This window comes from Camelina sativa, chromosome 6 (genome assembly GCF_030686135.1).
Source record: "Camelina sativa cultivar CO46 ecotype springtype chromosome 6, ASM3068613v1".
In the NCBI taxonomy this organism is placed as follows: domain Eukaryota; kingdom Viridiplantae; phylum Streptophyta; class Magnoliopsida; order Brassicales; family Brassicaceae; genus Camelina; species Camelina sativa.
In genome coordinates this window covers 13,712,931-13,727,195 of record NC_141885.1, presented here as the reverse complement: position 1 = coordinate 13,727,195, position 14,265 = coordinate 13,712,931, and the positions used below count along the sequence as shown (strand labels likewise).

Here is a 14,265-nt window from a genome sequence, read left to right as displayed (position 1 = left end):
AGCATGTTGTGTTCAAAGAACTGGTCGCTCGTATGGAGATGCCCGATCTACCTGAAGGCGACCGTGAACCCTTCGGGGAAACTGCTCTTAGAAGAAGTCTGTGGAGGAGGAGAATGATAAGAAGAGTTCCCATATGTTCTAATATAACCATTGTTCTGTTGCTGTTTCTGGTAATCTGGTTTAGGAGTGTAGCCTGAAAAGTTCCCACTGTAAGGCTTGTTGCTTTGTTGATTACCGAATCTCTGACCCTGATTCCCATATACAAAGTTGACATCTGCTTCTTCATTCCCAGTCTCAGGTTGTGGCTCAAATGATTCAACTTCAGCAGCAAAGTGAACTAATTTCTTACCAACCAAACGATTGTGAACTGAATCCAGCTTGGCATTAACAGAAGCAAGCTGGTTTGAATCAAATCCTCCATGCAATCTCTTCCTTTCAGTATTTGTTCTCTTAGTGCTATTGCTGGAACCCAAATTCTCAATCAAAACTTCAGCATCTTCTGGGTATCTTGTCTTGAAATTTCCATGGCTTGCAGCATCCAAAGCTAGCTGATATTCCCAGTCAATCCCTCTAAAAAAGATACTCAACAGCTGCACTCTTGAAAAGCCATGGTGTGGACAGTCCCTTTGATATGCCTTGAATCTTACCCAAGCTGCCTTGAAAGCTTCATCTGGTCTTTGCTTGAAGGAGGACAGCTTGACTCTTAGCTCATCTGACATGGCATCATCATAAAAGTAGTTGAGAAAAGCCACCTTCACTTGTTGCCAAGATGTCAAAGAACGAGCTGGCAACTGTTTCAACCATTGAGATGCTTCTCCTGCAAGTGAATATGGGAAAAGCTTGCAGTAGATGTAGTCTTCAGTTACTCCATTGACCTTGATACTGGTCACCAGGTCTTCAAAGTGCTCAATATGGTCCAAAGCTTTCTGATTTGGCAGGTTAGAGAAGGGTCTTTGTCTAACTAGCTGGAAGTAGGCAGGCTTCAGCTCAAAGTCATTCCTTGGGAATGGAGGTGGAACAATTGCAGAGCGGTTTTCATACATCAAATCAGCTCTGTTGAAGTCTGCAATAGTCCTGATCAGATCTCGGTTGTTCTCCTGTCTTCGAACCGGATTCTGGACGTGGTTTGCAGCTCCACGTACGTCTGCTGGAGGTGGGTGTCGATCGATACCCTCTGGGGTGCGTCGATCGACACCAAGGTTCTATTCCGCAGCGACAACGACTTCAGCAATTATGTTGCCTTCCGCATCAAGCTTTTGGCCCTGCCCATTGCGCAAGTGGCCCTCTTGATCTCTCAAAGCACCATCCTCATCACGAACCAGAATGATTGTGTTAACCATCTTCAAGGATTTGGCTGCTTTTTTGTTCTCACGCTCAAGTTTTCCCAACTCTTGGTTTGAAAGATGCACAGTGGGATCAGTCTTGTTGCTCCTTGTGTGAGGTCTTAGAGGCATGCACCTGAAACACAAAAGAGAAGAAAAACAAAAACGTGTAAGTAGAAAATAAAAAGAAAAATTTAGACGAAATTAAAAACTCAAATCTAATGGTAGATCAAAGAGTCCCCGGCAATGGCGCCAAAATTTGATATGCTCAAATTTATCCGAGAGCTACTCTCTCAAATTAAGAGGTCACTGTAAGACTTAGGGGTCGAATTCCACAAGGACTCAAGACTACACAATAAATTATAGAGTTTTATGATTACGCTAAACAAGATGATTTAAATGAAATAGGCAATGCAAAATATTAAAATAAAACTGTTGTAAATTCAGAAGATCAAAAAGCTAGGTCCAAGAAATTTCTCAGGAAATTACAAAATATTAAATTAATAATTAAATAGAATTCAAGCAATTAAAAATCAGATCTAGAACTCTAAACTCTTTTGTAAAATAAATCAGTTCTCATTGCAAATATTATCTAAATTTAAAACCAGAAAATCCAAATCTCTTTGTAAAATTCTAGGTTAAAAATCAGCTTTAAAAACAAGTTTAGATTGTTCACAAAATTACTAAATCAAATCTCTTTGCAAGAAGTAATTTTGCTCATCAAAAGGTTTTTGTCAGAAAAATCAATTATATTCTCATATCAATCAATAATCCTAAGATCTAAATCCAGATGGCTAATCAAAGATCTAGAATTAAGAACAACCTATGATGAAGATCTAAAAGATAAATAATCCTAAATAAACAGATCTAATAACTCATAAAATCCCTGTAAAAAACTCTGAACCTAACAAGCAAACTACTTAGACATATTCAATGAAGAACAAAACATAATTCTGAATAATAAGCAATTGAAATTAAAAGAGTAAAGAGGGAGTTCAAGAATTCTTCTCTCAAAGCAGTTCAGATCTCTCTCCCAAAAGCTCTCAAAATCTCACAGGGTTGCAGAAAAATAAAACTTGCTAGAATAAAACTTCCAGGTTTTCTAAAACCCAAAAACACTATATATATGTCCTAAAACATGTCAGGGACTTGTGTTGCAGTTTAGGAAAACTTTGGGTAAAATTGTAAAACTTCCAATTTTGTGTTTCTTCATCGGCTGAAGAGGGTGTCGACCGATGCTCCTAAGTGGTGTCGATCGATGCCCTTGTTTTGATCCGAGTCCAAATTGATTCTTCGAGATTTATGCTCCAAAATGATCCAAATTGCTCCACTTTGCTCCTTTTGTGCCAAAGTCCTATAAAACCTGCAAAGACTCAAAAACATCCTAAAAAACAACTCAAAAGACTCTAAAAGACTCCTTATATCTTTGTTGAAAACCACAAAAACCATGATTTATCAGAGGACATGGTATCCAGGGGTTCCGGATTGCCAATTGAAAGACTTTAAGCCTTGCAGCGGGAGCGGCAGATGTGGCGAACTGCGGTGAGCGAACTGGCGGTGGAAGAACCTTTGGAGTCCGACCTGTCCGACCCAGCTCCCATCCTGAGATTGCAGGACCGTCCAAAATGCTAGAGGGCTTGTGACTTCCCATGGGAACTGGTTCGCCGATAGGATACTTACTGCCTAGCGTTGTTTTTATTTATATTATTTTTCTTTTTTTTAGTTTGTTTTTTTTATGCCGATCTACCGAACTGAATATAATTGACTCGCACATTCAATGGAAATTTCGACAACAACAAACTTTATTGATATTCTAGCTGCATTCGCTCATCATTTAACAAAAGATAAGGAATTGCCTACATACCCTGAAAGAGGGATCAAGCCAGCCGTAGTTCATATTACAAACGAAACATAGGTGGAGGTCGGGTTCCCGAAACCTCCTAAGTAAGGTCGCGAAGGCGACCTAATAATAATAACGCTTCAAATGTGCCGTGTTCCATGAGTTCCTGATTCGTTCTCCAGCCATGGTCATAAGCTCGTAAACGCCAGGACGAACTGCTTTGGATATGAGGTATGGCCCCTCCCATCAAGCGCCGAGTTTACCGGCGTTGATTTCTCTGGTATTCTCGTAAACTTACCGAGTTGCTGTGTCTTGGTAGTGTTGGATCCGGACTAGAGCCTGGTTGCGTAATTCTTCAGCAAAGTCGATGTGATCGATCAGCATGTTGTTATTAAGGTCGGGATTATCGACCATCATGGTTCGACGAAGTGCCGGGACACCTGCTTCTGCCGGGGCGATCGCCTCAATCCCATAGGCCAGAGAGAGAGGGGACTGTCCTGTAGATCGCCGCGGGGTTGTTCGGTAAGACCACAATACACCATCGAGATGATCTGCCCACACTCCTTTTCTCCGACCGAGTCGTTTCTTCAGCCCATCAACGATCGATTTGTTCGTCACCTCGGCTTGACCGTTCCCTTGAGGATATCGGGGAGGTTATGTACTCAGACGAATTTGCCACTTACTATGTACCATTATCAGTGACGATTTCATAAGGAAGTCCGTGACGAGATATGATGTTTTTCCATATGAAATTTGTCACGTCCAAAGACTGGATCTTAGTGAATGACTGCGCTTCTGCCCATTTAGTGAATTAATTGGTGAGTACCAGGATGAAGTTCTTGGACCTCGATGGCGGCAGAGGACCTACAAGATCGATGGCCCAACGCATGAAAGGATATGGAGCCGTAACAGTGCTCAACAGTTCATGTGGGACGTGTCGCATTGGCCCATGATGTTGGCATGTGGGACGTGTCGCATTGGCCCAAGGCCTCGCAGTCGGCAATCATGGTTGGCCAGTAATGACGATCCTTCTTGATCTTTAAAGCAAGCATCCGTCCGCCGGAGTGGTTACCACCGTCACCTTCGTGTACTTCCATCATGATTCGTTCGGCTTCTTTGCGACTAACGCAGGTAAGGAATACGCCGGACCAACTGCGTCGGTATAAATTTCCATCCAAAAGAATGTACCTAGCACTTCCGGCTTTTAAACGCCGAGTTGTCCATCGTTTCGGCGGGACAACTCCTTTGGAGATATAGATCTTAATCTCGACTTGCCAATCATCGGGTGGCGTTGTGACATCCGTTAGGTCTTCTATTGGTTCGTCGACTTCCATTGGAACCGAATCATCATTGATGACGGAGACTAGGTTAGCTAGATCGATGTTGGGTGCCTCGATGCATTCGACAGGAATAGTGCGTTGCAAATCTGGATCCGGGCAATTTGCCAACGATGCGAGAGCGTCTGCCGATGTGTTCTCACTTCGTGGGACCTTTGTCAGTAAAAAAGAAATGAATTCCGCAGACAATGTCCGGACCAACTAGCGGTATGCTCCCATTCGCTCGTTCTAGCGTCAAATTCGCCACTGATTTGGCTGACCACCAGCTGGGAGTCGCAGAAAACTTGCAGTTGTTTCACCCCGAGTCCTCGTGCTAACCAAAGTCCTGCGAGAACGGCTTCGTACTCCATTTCGTTATTTGACGCTTTGAAATTGAGCTTCAATGCTTTTTCAAGCACTTCGCCCTGAGGAGATCGGAGAATAAGCCCCACGCCGGATCCCTGATGAGATGATGAACCATCGACGAACATTGTCCAATGCTCCTCTTTGGGAGTCGGATCTCCGAGGTTAGGAGAAAGTTCAGTGATAAAATCAGCTAAGACCTGTGACTTCAAACTTGGACGAGAATGATATTCGATGTCATATTCACTCAGCTCGACCGCCCACTTTGCCATACGTCCTGATTGAAGGGGGTTATGGAGGATAGTTCAAAGTGGCTGATCGGTACACACGACGACGGAATGCGACTGAAAATAGGGTCGAAGTTTACGCGCAGCGACAATCACAGCGAGGGCCAACTTTTCCAAGGTGGGATATCGTGACTCCGCGTCATTGAGGGCTTTTCTGGTGTAGAAGATCGGTTTTTGGTCGCCGCTCTCGTCTCAGACTAATATGCCGCTAACTGCCGAACTAGAAACCGAGACGTAAAGGTATAATGTTTCATCGTCTTCTGGTTTGACTAGCACCGGGTGACTGGTCAGATATTCCTTCAACTGCCGAAAGGCGATCTCGCAGCCTTCGTCCCAATGAAAATCTTTGTTTCCTCGGTGAAGCTGATAGAAGGGCAGACATTTGTCCGTTGATCGGGCAATGAAACGATTTAGAGCAGCGATCCGGCTGGTCACACGTTGAACTTCCTGTTTGTTAGTAGGGGATGGGAGTCCAAGTATGGCTTCAATATGTTTAGGGTTGGCCTCTATTCCTCGCTTAGTAACGATGTAACCTAGGAATTCGCCTGATGTGACTCCAAACGTGCACTTTGTCGGATTCAGTTTCATCTGGAATTGATCCAAATGTCAAAGCATTCGACGAGATGTGGAATATGTTGCTCTGCAATCAGAGACTTGACCAACATATCATCGATATAGACCTCCATAGTTCGTCTAAGCAGATTGGCGAACATCATATTGACCAATCGTTGGTAGGTTGTCCCGGCGTTTTTCAGTCCGAATGGCATAACTTTGTAACAATAAGTTCCTCTCTCCGTGATGAATGCCGTTTTTTCACGATCCGTCGAACTCATGGTGCTTTGGTTGTATCCAGAGAAGGCGTCCATGAACGAGAGCAATTGGTTCCCAGCTGTGGCTTCAACGAGATGGTCTATGTGCAGCAAAGGGAAGCTATCCTTAGGACACGCCTTGTTGAGATCGGTGAAGTCCACACAGACTCTCCATTTTCCGTTCTTCTTTTTAACCACGACCGGGTTGGCCAACCAATCAGGGTACTAGACCTCCATTATTTGATCTGCTTTGAGTAAGCATTCGACCTTGTCTTGGAATGCTTTTGCCCGATCTGGACCCAGACGCCTATGTTTCTACCTAACTGGTTTGAACGTTGGGTCGATATTGAGCCTATGGCAGATGACGTCGGGACTAATCCCGACCATGTCCTTTGCCGATCAAGCAAATGTGGAGGAACGAGACTGTAGGAAAGCGATGAGCTTTGCCTTAATATGGTCTTCCAGTTCAACCCCCACTCCGACAGTTCGTGATGAATCCGAAGGGTCGATGTTTGCTTGGATTATCCGACACTCTGGAGACTTGCAGGTCTCCCTCCGGCTTATGGGGACTGACTAGATGGTCCCCGCTCTGTAATTGCTACGCGTCCTGGTCTTTCCTTTGTTTCTTCTCGATTACGGAGCAAGATCGGGCCATCCTTTGATCGCCATAGAGCGTGCAGATCCCTGTAGAGCTCGGAAATTTAAGGCAGAGATGGTAAGTTGACGGTACGGCTTGCATCGCGTATATCCATGGTAATCCCAAAATGGCGTTGTAAATTGGGGGTGCATCGACGACCACGAACTTAGTTTTTCGGGTCACTCCTCCAGCACGCACTTGTAGTTTTACATTGCCCATCGACTTTTTAGCAATCCCATCGTAGCCGGTCAACGTTTGGGTCTTGGGTTTCACCTGTTCGGGTGTGATGACCATCTTCTCTAGCGTTTGCCAGAACAAAACATTTACGGTGCTCCCATTATCCACCCAGAATACCTCGACGTCGAATTCGCCCATAGTTACTTCGATAACCATTGGATCCGAATGAGGATTTTGAATCCCTTTGGCATCTTCCGGTGTGAACGATTTGGGGTCCGAATAGAGTGGAGGTTCCCTCGAGACCGCCTGAAGGCTGCAAATTTGACGTGCCCACTTTTTTAATGCTCGAACGGAATCGATGCAATCCTCAAGCGGGCCAAGTATCATAGTTATTCGGCCTCGGTGAAGGGAGTTGGCGCGCTTGGGGTTCTGCCCCCGTTGTCGCTTTAGGGGACCAGGTAGCTCGTTTTCTTGGCGTGTCTCTTCTTGATGGTCGACGAATACTTGACTCGCTGGCTGTTGAATACTGTTAGTCGGGCCGTTATTTGCATAACCGCTACCGCTACCACCTGCACCGCGGCCACCATTAGATCGACCACCTCGCCATCCTCCACGGCGACCTCTCCCCCCTCGGGAACTTTTGGGTTGAAAAACGGCTTCCACTTCGCCAGAAAGATATTTTCCATATAGATAATTCTTCAAGTGCATGCACTCGTGCGTGGAATGGCCAGGTACCATGTGGAAGTCACAGTACAACTCCTTTGGGTCGGATGTCGGTTTACTTTGGCCATCGACTTCGGAAACCGCGTGAACTATGCCCTTCTTTCGGTCCTGAGGGTCGTGATGCTTTCGGGGCTCGTGGTATTCCTCCCGATTCCTAACCTTCGTGGGGGCTGGAGGTTCGGGTGCCATTTTTGCAGCCAATCGGGCGTCCTCATCTTCTACGAGCGTGAACCACGAGGCTCGATGTAGCGCATCATCGAGATCTTTGGGTTCCCAGATGTTGAGGTCTTTTCATAAGGCTGAACCGGGAAGTAGACCTTTTCTGAAAGCAGCAATTGCGGCATCTTCTGGGACAGAAACGTTTGCCAGTTTCTCTTTAAATCTGCCCAGGAAGCTACAAATGGGCTCGCCAGGTTCTTGGGCCATCTCCCAGAGATCCGAACTCGTCACACCTCGTTCGATGAAAATTCGATAATGATTGAGAAAAGCTGTTGACAATTGGGTGAAGTTGTCAATCGAATTCGACTCAAGCCTTGTGAACCAAGTTGAGGCGGGACTGGAAAGACTATTGACGAACAGTTGGCAGTATCCAATATCCCTCTATTCGTCAGTAAATCGCGCCTTGGCCACGGTTGCCATGAAAGATGTCATGAAAAGGACTGGATCCTTATCTCCAAGGTAAGTCGGGAGCTTCAACTTGACGTTTGGTATGGCGGCCTGCAGAATCCGCTGTGTTAAATGAGTGCGCCGAGTGACCTCGACAATCGTGTCGATCTTAGGGGCTGTATTGATAGCCCGATGGAGGAGAGAACTCATGCCGCGAATCTGCGACTGGATTTCCTCGATCTCAAGGTGAGGTCCCATGCTTGTTGAAGGAGCGGCCTGGATGAGCGGGGTCTTACTGATCCGTGAGTTCGGATTTGACGGCCGGATGATTGATGTTGCCAAGGGAGGGAGAGTCCTTCGTTCCTCTTGGTCGACCGTCAGTATGTCTGAGAAATCGAGACAACGTGTGAGATCGCCTGTCCTGGGTGCAGGCGATTGCCCTGCAGAGAGTGGTGATGGGGTCGTCTGAGTTACGACAGCATCAACTCTGCGGTTGGTGTCAGAGATCATCTGGTAGATCTCCTTTGTCATGGTGCCGAACAAGATTTTGAAATCTTCCATACAGACAACCTGCGGGATTGACGCCGCCGTCGTAGCGCGATCAGGGAGATCTTCGGTTCGGACGCCAGGTTGCTGCTCCGTGACGGGCGTCATTTCCCCATTCGAAGGTTGTCCATCCGAACGTCGGATATGCTTGAGGAGGTGCGATTTGCTTCTTTGTTGGAAATTGGAGACATCATTGTTAGTTTTGAGAGATTAACTTGTAAAGACGATTTTGCTTCCCCCACAGTCGGCGCCAATTATAGAAACAAGGTTTCACACAATGAATTTGTTTGATGGGGAAACAAATTCACCTAAGAAATCTCTCAAAGAATTGGATCAACGCTAAAGAACAAAAGGGAATTAAAATCTCTTTGGGGAAGAAGTTAGGGTTTCTCAAGAGATATGAAGAACTAAGGTTTTTGTATTAATTGCTTGATGCCTTACAATGGAGAAGTTTTTCTCCTTTTCGTTAGATTACATAATATATCAACTCTCCTTACAGCCCAAACCAAGATATGGAAAATTGCTGCTTCTTCTTCAAGTCGGTCATCAGGCGAATTGGGAAGTCGGCTTTTCATTTCTAGGACTGGGCCTCCTTGTCCGAACAGGCCTTAGATAGATCATTAGTTAGGACCTTTAACCAGATTCCCGATTAAATAATCGATTTATCTTTTCGGTTAGATCGGTATATTAGGGGTGCTAAATCCCGCACCAACATTCGCGATAAGTATTAAAACGTTGACTGGTATAATATGTAACATTCCACGCATTGGTTGCAAATTTGAAGACTTCCAACTTCGTAATAACTTCATTAAACATCTTAGTCATAGTCCCAAGAAACTTGCAACTCCCAATAATCTTGTAACTCTTTTCGGTGCTACTACCATCATAACCCATGCTCGGACTGCTGCGACGTGGACGCTGATCATCCGGGTCAATCAATTCAGTCCGATTAAATAACGGGTTTCGAACCACGGCTCCATGATCAGAGTTGTGCAAGAACAAGTAACCATCGCAGGTCCCCTTGAGATCATAACGGGGACCGCGTAAATCAAAACATAAATCACTAATCTTTATAGATGGGTCTTCGTTGTTGAGATCGAAGCTTATCAAATAAATATGGGAATGCGTCTTTAACAAGATTTCTGGGCGACCGCAAGCAAAGTTTCTGTCGACGAATCTCTTATTGTTGAAAAGAGTGTTCCATCCTTTGCAAACGGATCTGAAGCGAACGAGAGATCGAGGTGGGACTCGAACCAGTATTTCTTCTTCAAGGTCTGATGGAAGCTTTCTCACCGTCATTAGCGCAACCATTATTAGGGTTTTTTTGTAAAGGAAAGAAACGAGTACAAGTTATTGCACTTTCTCCTTTCGGTTCATATAATCTATATATATAATTCTTTGAGAAAATAAAAGGTAATTTAGTCCACTGTCTTTTTCCAAACTAAACTTCTGGTAATTGCCATTTTGCTATTTCTCTTTTCTAGAGTCAAAACCTATTATTTATTTTTGACAGGAAAAAAAAAAGGAAAAAAAAAACATATACTGTAGTAGTTTATTGATGGCACGAAGTAAAAACCGGCAGCTAAAAATAACACGGATTTAGAATTATAGATTCTCTATGAACTCCATAGCTATTGGATGGTTGCGAACCTCTATCATATACCTCGTGGTCGCTCCACTGTTATGTTTCTCACTGACAAGAACAAAAGTTGTCTTGACAAGAAACTGATCTTGAGAAGAAAACAGTGTCTTTTTTTTTTAATATTAGGTAAATATATGTATTACAAAGCTGCATGAGATCACCTTATAGGTTCATCAGCTAGACCTTCTAGGCTTGACAAACAACTATAATAAAAGGAAACTACAAACGCACATTTGAGGGCATCAAATACAACAACAATTTGCGTAAATCAGTCACTTTTATAGTCACTTTTATAATCAGTTCTATAATATTATCTAGCTGTTACTGTCCAGTTTGTAATGCTAATAAAGATATGATGAGATGCGGACGCTAGTACACTTTGTAATTGTTGTAATCATAATTACTTCCATAGTTCCATTATCTCTCCAGCTAAACGAAGCTCTCTGTTTCACTAGCAGCAATGTCTAATCGATTGCTTCTGATCTGGTTGATGATCTCCCTAAGCTTTGATATCTTCTACTTTGACTTTTTGAGTACTTCTTTCCCTTACTATAATATAAAAAATATCATGTAAAGAAAGATGCGATTCATTTAACGAATTTTTCTATGTGGGTACAGCATGTAGTAGTTTCATTTGTTTCCGGCTGATGTTGGGATTAGAATATTTAACACTGTGAAGCAGTTCTTTATTTATATAAATTTACAATACTGCTAACTGTTAAGAGTAATGCCAATGAAAAGTAAATGCATATGATGCTGGTAGGCTGTGATTATCATTATATTAAAATAAGTTCACATCCTTTTATCTGCAGCCAGCGAAGTTTAATCAGAGAAGGATGAATTATTAACTTGTGGATTGCTTCTGATCTGGTATATTTTTACGTATTTGTTTTCTTACTACTAAGCACCATAAGAAATTATATAAGTAGCTGCTGCAATATGAGGAAAATCCGGTAAAAGATTATGGGTACTAAATCCAAGACACATGTCATGAATGATTAATATAATAAACTTCTCTTTGTTTAGTACTCACTCTTCTAGCACTTTCATTCGTTCTTTGGACTAAATTTGGATTTAGTTTTGTTAAATTTGGATTTTGAACATTAACCACGTGAAGTTATGATGATTTATATAATATTATCTATCTGTTACTGTTCAGTTTGTAATGCCAATAAAGATATAGATGCTAGTACACTCTGTAATTGTTGTAACCATAATTACTTCAATTATCTCTGCAGCTAGACGAAGCTCTCTGTTTTCATCAGCAGAAATGTCTACTGGATTGCTTCTGATCTGGTTGATCTCTTTCTTTCATCTAATCTCTATGTCAACTTCATCAAAAGAAACCAGTTTTGTTTTCAACAGCTTTGGTCAAGAAAATCTTTCTCTCGACGGTTCTGCTACATTGCTTCCCAATGGATTACTCCAACTTTCCAAGGACTCACAACATCAAATGGGTCATGCTTTCATCAAGAAGCCAATCGTGTTCAGCTCCTCTAAACCACTCTCCTTTTCAACACATTTCGTGTGTGCTCTAGTGCCTAAACCGGGATTTGAAAGCGGCCACGGAATTACCTTTGTGATATCTCCTTATGTGGATTTCACTCGAGCGCAACCAACTCGGTACATGGGGGTTTTCAACGCCTCAACACATGGATCTCCTTCTTTTCACCTCTTTGCTGTTGAGCTCGACACTGTTAGAAACACAGATTTTCTTGAGACTAACAATAACCACGTTGGGATTGATGTCAATAACCCCATTTCAGTCGAGTCAGCACCTGCTTCTTATTTTTCCAAGACAGAGCAGAAGAATGTGAGCATAAACCTCTCGAGTGGGAAACCTATACAGGTCTGGGTTGATTACCAAGGAACTCTACTTAATGTTTCTGTTGCTCCTCTTGAAGCTGAGAAGCCAAGTTTGCCTCTTTTGTCACGATCCATCAATCTTTTAGAACTTTTCCAGAGTAAGAGATTGTTCGTTGGGTTCTCTGCAGCAACAGGGACAGCAATCAGTTACCATTATCTTCTTGGGTGGAGCTTCAGCACAAGCATGGAATCATTGAAGCTACTTGACATCTCAAAACTTCCTCTAGTTCCTTCGCCTAGACTTAAGCATAAGACACCATATGTTTTGATTATCGCTCTGTCCGTTGGAGTTGGTATCATAGTAATAGCTGTTCTTGCGGGATTTTATTACCACAGGAAGAAGAAATATGCGGAAGTAAGTGAACCATGGGAAAAGAGATATGTTACGGACAGGTTCTCTTACAAATCTTTATACATAGCAACAAAAGGGTTCCACAAGGATAGGTTTCTTGGAAGAGGTGGTTTTGGAGAAGTGTACAGAGGAGATCTCCCTCAGAACAGAACTGTAGCTGTGAAGAGAGTTTCCCACGATGGTGAGGAAGGGATGAAGCAATTTGTGGCAGAAGTCGTGAGTATGAAAAGTCTGAAACACAGGAACCTTGTTCCACTTCTCGGGTATTGCAGGAGAAAAGGCGAGCTTTTACTTGTCTCTGAGTACATGCCTAACGGTAGTCTTGACCAACACTTGTTTGATGACCAAACTCCGGTTCTTTCTTGGTCTCAAAGACTTGTGATTGTGAGAGGTATAGCATCAGCTCTCTTCTATCTCCATAGAGAAGCTGAACAAGTTGTTTTGCACCGAGATATCAAAGCCTCCAACGTTATGTTAGATGCTGAATTGAATGGAAGGTTAGGAGATTTTGGTATGGCTAGGTTTCATGACCATGGAAGCAATGCAGCAACAACAGCAGCGGTTGGCACTGTAGGATACATGGCTCCTGAGCTAATAACAATGGGAGCTTCCACTGTAACCGATGTTTATGCCTTTGGTGTTTTCATGCTCGAAGTAGCCTGTGGGAGGAAACCTGTTGAATTCGAGGTGCAAGTTGAGAAACGTTTTCTGATCAAATGGGTTTGTGAATGCTGGAAGAAAGATTCTTTGCTTGATGCTAAAGATCCAAGATTGGGAGAAGAGTTCGTACCAGAGGAAGTAGAGTTGGTTATGAAACTAGGGTTGTTGTGTACAAACATCGTGCCAGAATCTAGACCAGCAATGGGACAAGTGGTTCTTTGCTTGGCCGGGAATCTACCATTGCCAGATTTTTCACCGTACACGATTGGAATAGGTTCGTTTACTCCTGTAGTGGTTGATGCAGCCTCGCTTAACGTCTCATTTACTTCAAGAAACTGGTCAGCTCCTTCAGCCTCTTCTTCCTCAGCTAACAACTCAAAGGAGGTTGAACATCCATTGGAATCTAAGAACTCTCTAAACGTAGTTTCTGAACCCGAAGTCATCGAGTCGTCTCTCCAGGACAAACAGTGGCAGATAATGAAGTTTTCTCTAGAACAATCATCCTAATTTGTGAATGTTTCTTCATGTCTTTCTTTACTGTTCGATTACTCTTTAACTGTCTGTTTAATTTTACTGTTTAAAAATCGCGTTTAATCGGATGAGTTGATATAAATTTTGAGTGGTATAACAGTTAAGTATTTTGTTAATTCGTGTCGTGTAGTAAAACATTTGTTAATTTGCTGACTCTTGAACAAATAAAAAACGATTCTAATCAAATTCGGTTTAAACTGGTTAACCCGGTTCGTGCGTTTGGGCTTCCATGACCATTATATTGACTTTTTCGAAGTGAATGTGTCCATAAACGTTTTGGAATCCTTCAGAGATGACTTGGTCAGCTACAAAAAACCCTTAATTGGATTGAAAAATTTTATACTCCAAAGTTTGTGGCACATATGAATATACTAAGACTAGAGAGAATGCTAGTCTATATAAACTCTACAAGACATTTGAGATTCCATTGGGAGTAGCATGAAATACTTCTACAAGAGGCAAGTACTTTGCTTTATGTTTGCTTCCGTTGACCTTGGGAATTGGGATAACCAGAGTATAGAGTCTTTCGAGCAGTACGATATGATTATTCGGTTTTGATATGTTATTAGAATTATGGTGTTATACCTT

The 14,265-nt window shown here is 43.0% G+C and overlaps 2 protein-coding genes, 1 non-coding gene and 2 pseudogenes across 4 annotated transcripts; 2 read left to right on the top strand and 3 right to left on the bottom strand.

Moving 5' to 3' along the window:
• The first annotated feature begins 603 nt into the window (after nucleotides 1–603).
• LOC147942548 (small nucleolar RNA R71) lies at nucleotides 604–710 on the top strand. Its single transcript, XR_015560594.1, has one exon. It is a non-coding gene; the product is annotated as a small nucleolar RNA R71 (small nucleolar RNA).
• Nucleotides 711–3,456: 2,746 nt separating this feature from the next.
• LOC104698876 (uncharacterized) lies at nucleotides 3,457–5,113 on the bottom strand. Its single transcript, XM_010414264.2, has 4 exons — nucleotides 4,760–5,113; nucleotides 4,097–4,652; nucleotides 3,853–3,957; nucleotides 3,457–3,797 (listed from the first exon to the last, which is right to left on the bottom strand). Exons 1-4 carry the CDS (start codon nucleotides 5,111–5,113, stop codon nucleotides 3,457–3,459), a joined length of 1,356 nt encoding a protein of 451 aa, XP_010412566.2.
• A 1,422-nt stretch (nucleotides 5,114–6,535) lies between these two features.
• On the bottom strand, nucleotides 6,536–7,663 carry LOC147942547 (uncharacterized). Its single transcript, XM_087456109.1, has one exon. The coding sequence runs from the start codon at nucleotides 7,661–7,663 to the stop codon at nucleotides 6,536–6,538; it is 1,128 nt and encodes a 375-aa protein (XP_087312235.1).
• Nucleotides 7,664–9,322: 1,659 nt separating this feature from the next.
• Nucleotides 9,323–9,925, bottom strand: LOC104698875 (putative F-box protein At1g58090 pseudogene; annotated as a pseudogene).
• Nucleotides 9,926–11,489: 1,564 nt separating this feature from the next.
• On the top strand, nucleotides 11,490–13,784 carry LOC104698874 (putative L-type lectin-domain containing receptor kinase I.5 pseudogene; annotated as a pseudogene). Its single transcript, XR_015559567.1, has one exon. The product of XR_015559567.1 is annotated as a putative L-type lectin-domain containing receptor kinase I.5 pseudogene (transcript).
• Nucleotides 13,785–14,265: the final 481 nt, after the last annotated feature.